Consider the following 6000-nt stretch of genomic DNA (forward strand, 5'->3'; position numbering starts at 1 on the left):
AGGTGCACACACACTCACACACATGCACACACACACACACACACACACACACACAGAACCGGGCCATGTTGGAAGGGAAGCAGTTCACACAAATATATCCACTTCACCACCTACTCACACACACATAGACACACACCCCCCCTGCACACACTCTCTCTCTCTCTCACTCACACACACACACACACACACACACACACACACACACACACACACACACACACACACACAGCCTCACCATCTCTGAACCAGGCCACGTCTTGTTGAAAGGGCAGTAGCGGCTCACTGAAGCTGCAGCGCAGAGTGAGAATCTCCCCTTCCTTCACGAAGGTCGGGGCAAAGGTCGACCCAAACAGCGCCTCCCGCTCCACAACTGGAACTAACGCAGAACAGGTAGTGAGTCATGCAAAGGCCTCATGGACTAAGGAGACCTGTTTATGGCCAGGTGGACCACAGATGAAACCCCAGACATGTTCTGTCAGAGAGACAAGCTTGTGCACCTGGAAACCTCAGAGGTGAAAACACACCAACAGGGGTTTCCCCCCGTGGCCTGTAGTCGTTGCCACAGCTCTCTAGCTTGTGTGTAAAATAAACACGGGTGGAACACTGTTAGGAAAACTTCTGACTAAAAATCAGACCTTAAAAAAAAGGAAAAGTGCAATCTAGAAGGACAAACATTATAGTGAGGGCGAAAAGAAAGGCAATCTAAGAAGAGACAATACCATCAAACCGCAGACACAGGCTTGCCATTTCTGAGGAGACGCGAATGGTGAGTATTTTTCTAGGGAGCTCTTTTCTGTTGACTGAGAAGGAGGTCTCAGCCAGATGGCAAAGGAAATAATGACTGAAAAGAAACATTCCCTGACATGTACCCGTGGTGCCTCTGCATTTCATAATCAGTATGCACAACACGAACAAACAGCTTTTACTGACACTCGTACTAAAATAGTGCATGTATTTGTACGCTGCATATAGCCACTTTAGTGCTAATGATTTTAATCTAGTGGAGGCTACATCACAGCTATCATCTACAAAGGGCTTGCTGCTGGTAATGTGCATCAGATGCTAATAGTTTCATGTAAGGATAATGAGCAACCTACCACTATATTACATCCCATACATAATACGGGATGTTAGAACTCACTACATTTTGGCTCCCTGTCAAGGAATGATTTAGTGATTGCAGTATGGAGTCACCCTGTAGAGGGAGAGTCTGAAAATGGGAAATGAGAACATTTGTCTAAAGTAACAGCTACTTTTGACACACAGTAGCACAGACTTAGACTTAGAAACATGCTCACTCAAGCAAAGCACAGGCTCCCTAACAATTTTCCACTCTTGCCTTCCCGCTGGTTCTATACATTAGATATATTCCAGCCCTCCAAGTGCTTCCGATGCTATATGTTAGACATATCCCAGCTTTCTATGTGCCCCTAGCTCTTTCTGTTTTTGTTCAAGCCTTCCTCTGTAATCCTCGATGTAAACATACCACTGTGATTAAATATAAATGAGTGTGCTCCATTCCTATTCCTCTTCCACCCTCTCCTCCTCCTCCTTTCTCTCTTCATCCCCCTTTCCACTCCTCGAGTGTTCCCTGCCACTCGTCCAGCGTTTTCCCTCTGCTTCTATGTGCCCACCGCTGGAAATTTAGAGGAATTTGAACAAATGAAAAGGAATCAACTTCAAAGCGGCGGAGGTCTTTCTTGTTCCTCATCACGAGGAGGTGAGAAACTTCAAAAGGCTCCCGAAACAGGTTATTAGCACTGGTGGACATTGTGTGGCACTTACGTGGGGTCCGTGAAATCTCTAGGCCTGCCTGCGGTCCCTCATAGGCTGCAGGGACACACAGATGGAGAGAAAGAAGGCAAGAAAGAAAGTAAAGGAATGCAAGAAAGAGGAGAGAGAAAGAAAGATGTGAAAAAGACAAATCAACCACCTCACAGAGACATATTCCTGTAAGCTTCATCAAATATTCCCTTTTTTAAAATCTATTTTTGACAAGTGAACAGGAGCCTGTGAAATATAAATAGCCATGGAGATGCATTGGTGGCATGTCAAGTATCTTCTATCATTGTTCTTCATTTTATTGAGATATGACAGGCCCAGAGGCAGTAGCTGGACGTTGAGTGCCATCCATACCAGGCTAAAGGAATTAGCTTCTGTCCTATTGAGCACTTCAATTATGACGCAATGTAATTCCCTTGGGCAGACGGTCTAAAAATGTAATGGAGACACTCGGTTAGCAGGCCTTCATTTAGTTTCATGTCCCTTAAGTAGATCACTGCCGTGATTAATTGATGCCACAGCCAGATGCAGTCACATTGTTTTCTTGTGGTTATTAATTCATCAGCATCTTACTATGTACATATTTCAGTGGCTCTTGAAAGGACCGAGAGAGCAGTGTAACACGGAAGCTCACCGGAGAGTGAGAAAAGGAAAGAGCATAGTTAATGTTTGAACGCTCCTAGTGTATGTTCTTTGTCAGCTTTGACACAGGCCGTATACCGTAGCCTGTCACATGTTCGCACTGTGACAGGCTTTGAACAGATTGCACGCTGATGTTTTTGATGCCACCCCTATACAATATTTAATCTCAACTTATATAACATTGAACTTGGGCTAATATATAGCATGTAGGAAGAGGAACTCACAGTTTATGTGGAGAGTAGCGAAGGTGGTAGCTTCTCCCAGAGAACTTTTCGCCACCGCCTTATATTCTCCAGCATCCTCAGCACAGCATCTGGATGAGAGAGAGAGAGAATGGAGAGAGTTGGAGAGAGTAAAGCTATTGCCGAATTGATCTCTGTGACTATTCCACCACACTAATGTTCAATTCCCCAATTCCCCAGCTGAATCAGCGCCTCCCCTGTATTGGAAGAAACTTCACTGTTGATACTTTTGCTACTCTGACTGGTTAGAAGCCAAACGTCTATAGAGAATGCTAATGGTTATACATGTCACCGATGTGGAAATCTTGATTTAGCTAATTAATTTGTGATGCTATAGTGAACAAAGGATGATATTACAATAATCACACCAGAGGACAACTAATATATGCTGCATGTGTATGCAGAATATAATCCACTTTATATGAACCTTTGAAGATGAACCCATCTTCATTGGTTTAAAAAACGGAATCTCTGACAGCAAAATCATAATGGTATATTAGACCTGCATTTACAGTTTGCCACTTCTTCGTCAGACCATTATCATCATCTTTCCAGCAGTGGGCTGTAACTAGCCAGTGGACTGCCTGTAAACCGATGAGCAAAACGCCTGCATGGCCGCCAGAGGTTTACTGGCCTCTTGCTATGTAGAAATGTAATTAGCATTCACATTAGTGTATTCTATGGGTGGTGGTGGTAATGTAGTGGTTAAGGATCTGGGATCTGGGTTGCTCCGGGGACAATGTAGTCCCTTGTAATATAACTGACATAGTCACTTTGGATGAAAAGTGTCTGCTAAATTAATAAATGTAAATGAAATAGTAGCCTCCTATCTTCTCTCACCTCCTGATCTCCAGAGTGTTGAGGCCAAACGCCTGGACCAGAGTGTATCTCCAGGGCTGGTGAGACTTAGTCAGAGGGACCCCATCTTTATACCTGGCCAGAAAAGAGGGCTCAAACATGGAACACACTGACACATCTGAGAACACTGACACACATGAGAACACTGACACATTTGAGCACACTGACACATCTGAGCACACTGACACATCTGAGCACACTGCTTGTGTGAAGTTGAGCACACCAACACACACACACACACACACACACACACACACACACACACACACAAACACACACACACACACACTCTTTGCCACCCCACAGGAGTGATTCTCTCTCTCTGTCTCTGTCTCTCTCTGTAATCTGTATTAGTTTGTAGTTTACCTTGCCTTCATATATCCAGTTACATCCCTCCCCTACCGTGCCAACCGATTTCTGTTGGTCTGACTCCAACCCCACTGTTTCCCTTTGGCAGGATTCACACTGCCTCCAGCACACTAATGCTGAGCCAGGGCTAAGCCTGGACTGATGAAGACCTGATGGGCTCAGACATAATCAAAGGCTATCCAATCCTACATTCTAATCCTCTCTCTCTTTCTCTCTCTCTCTCTCTCTCTCTCTCTCTCTTTCTCTCACTCTCTATATTTCTCAATGTCTAACACAAACAAACAAGCAAACAAACAAACACACACACTTTAGACAAACCCACACTCTAAGTTACCTCACTGGCTATATCAAATGGTGTAGTAGATACTTAGGTCTATGACTATGAGTATGTTTTTTGGACATCTCTCACCAGGTGACTTTGGGCTCAGGGGAGCCCTGGACGGTGCAGGAGAGCTTCACCCCCATACCCTCCCACACGGTGTGGGCTCGCAGTGGGATGGGGAAGTCAGGGGCCTTCATGCTCAGGTCCTCCAGGTACTTCATGTGGACCATCTTCTTCTTATGCAGCTGGGGGTTTGGGCAGAAAGTGTGGGCATGATGATGGTGATAATGTTCTTGATTTAAAGGTGCTCTAAGCGATGTCATACATTTTTTAGGCTAAAACATTTTTTGTCCCTTACAGCAAAAAAATTAATCTTGGGCAACCCAGGCTCCAAAAACAGCCACAAAACAACGGGAGGGAGGGGGAGGAAGTATTGGTATAGTAGATAGTGAGCTAGCTTTCTGTTTTGTTTGAACGCCAACAGAAGTGACGTTACCCAGCATCGCTTAGAGCGCCTTTAAGAGTTCAGTTCATAGGACAGACTATGTGTACATCTTTTCTTTACATGATTATGCGACATATGAAAAATAAATCCGAGAAGGGTATCAAAAACTTGTAAAATGGTTAAAATCGTCACAATCATAGTGTTTTGGAGTATTGGAGATTATCACAGGATTCCAACCCAGTTCCACCTTGTATGTGTTTTTTCAATCAGTATCAGTATTCTGATTACCTGGACACATTTGATGGTGTTAATCAGGACCATTACGACACTGAATTCAATAAGATATAATGAAGTTATGCAGACTGGTGCATTTTGGCAGGGTTGTGGTGGGGGTGCTGTATTCAAAGATACAAAGGGCACTGATGGGGGCCCCCATATAACTCAATGACCAACATATAATTTGGAGGGCCCGATATTATATTCTCCTACTAGGGCCCACACTTTTCTACAGTAATTTCCTGTGCAATAGCCGCATTGTGTATAAGCCGCAGAACAGTTTTATGCGAGTTAAAAGAAACAAAACCATATTAATACCATATTAACTACCCCCGTGTTATGTATTAACCTCATAGCTGAAGAAATTTAGAAAATCAGTATAAGTATATATACTCTTTTGATCCCGTGAGGGAAATTTGTTCTATGCATTTATCCCAATCCGTGAATTAGTGAAACACACAGTGCACACGGTGAAGTGAAGCACACACTAATCCCGGCGCAGTGAGCTGCCTGCAACAACAGCGGCGCTCGGGGAGCAGTGAGGGGTTAGGTGCTTTGCTCAAGGGCACTTCAGCCATGCCTACTGGTCGGGGTTCGAACCGGCAACCCTCCGGTTACAAGTCCGAAGGGCTAACCAGTAGGCCACGGCTGCCGCCAAATCAATGGGTAAGCCGTGGCTAATAGTTGGGAAATTACGGTAGTTGCAGCCCTGCATGTTGATGGGGGTGAGGCCAGGTTTGACAGAGAGAATAAATGTCCACTGATACACTGTAGTTGTGCCTGACAGAGTGAATAGTCATGATACCCACTGAACGTCAGCATTTCATAGACACGCTAAAGAGTGTATTTCCCCCTCAACATGTATGAGAAGTTCTGAAAATAATTCCTGGTTAATTCTTCATTAATCCTCTTTCTGAATCTAAATATGAGCTAAGGACTTTAATCCGCAAATTATGGCATGACCAGAGAAGGGAAAACATTAATAAAAAAAGCAACTAGTGATGAGTCAAAATCAAAAAAAGACCAAAAGAAAGACTCTGCTCTTGATCCTGGAGTTATAATAC

At 44.1% G+C, this 6000-nt stretch overlaps 1 protein-coding gene across 3 annotated transcripts in view; it reads right to left on the reverse strand.

The window, feature by feature from the left end:
* The window catches only part of myom3 (myomesin 3), a 46536-nt gene that overhangs the window by 22391 nt on the left and 18145 nt on the right, over window positions 1–6000 (reverse strand). For all 3 annotated transcript variants that reach the window (XM_042107110.1, XM_042107109.1, XM_042107111.1), the window contains exons 5-9: window positions 4303–4460; window positions 3507–3599; window positions 2649–2737; window positions 1786–1830; window positions 236–376 (exon numbers count right to left, since the gene is read on the reverse strand). In XM_042107110.1, coding sequence (XP_041963044.1) covers window positions 236–376; window positions 1786–1830; window positions 2649–2737; window positions 3507–3599; window positions 4303–4460 — 526 coding nt within the window. The remainder of the gene's footprint in view (window positions 1–235; window positions 377–1785; window positions 1831–2648; window positions 2738–3506; window positions 3600–4302; window positions 4461–6000) is intronic.

This window comes from Alosa sapidissima, chromosome 10, assembly GCF_018492685.1.
Source record: "Alosa sapidissima isolate fAloSap1 chromosome 10, fAloSap1.pri, whole genome shotgun sequence".
Taxonomy (NCBI): domain Eukaryota; kingdom Metazoa; phylum Chordata; class Actinopteri; order Clupeiformes; family Clupeidae; genus Alosa; species Alosa sapidissima.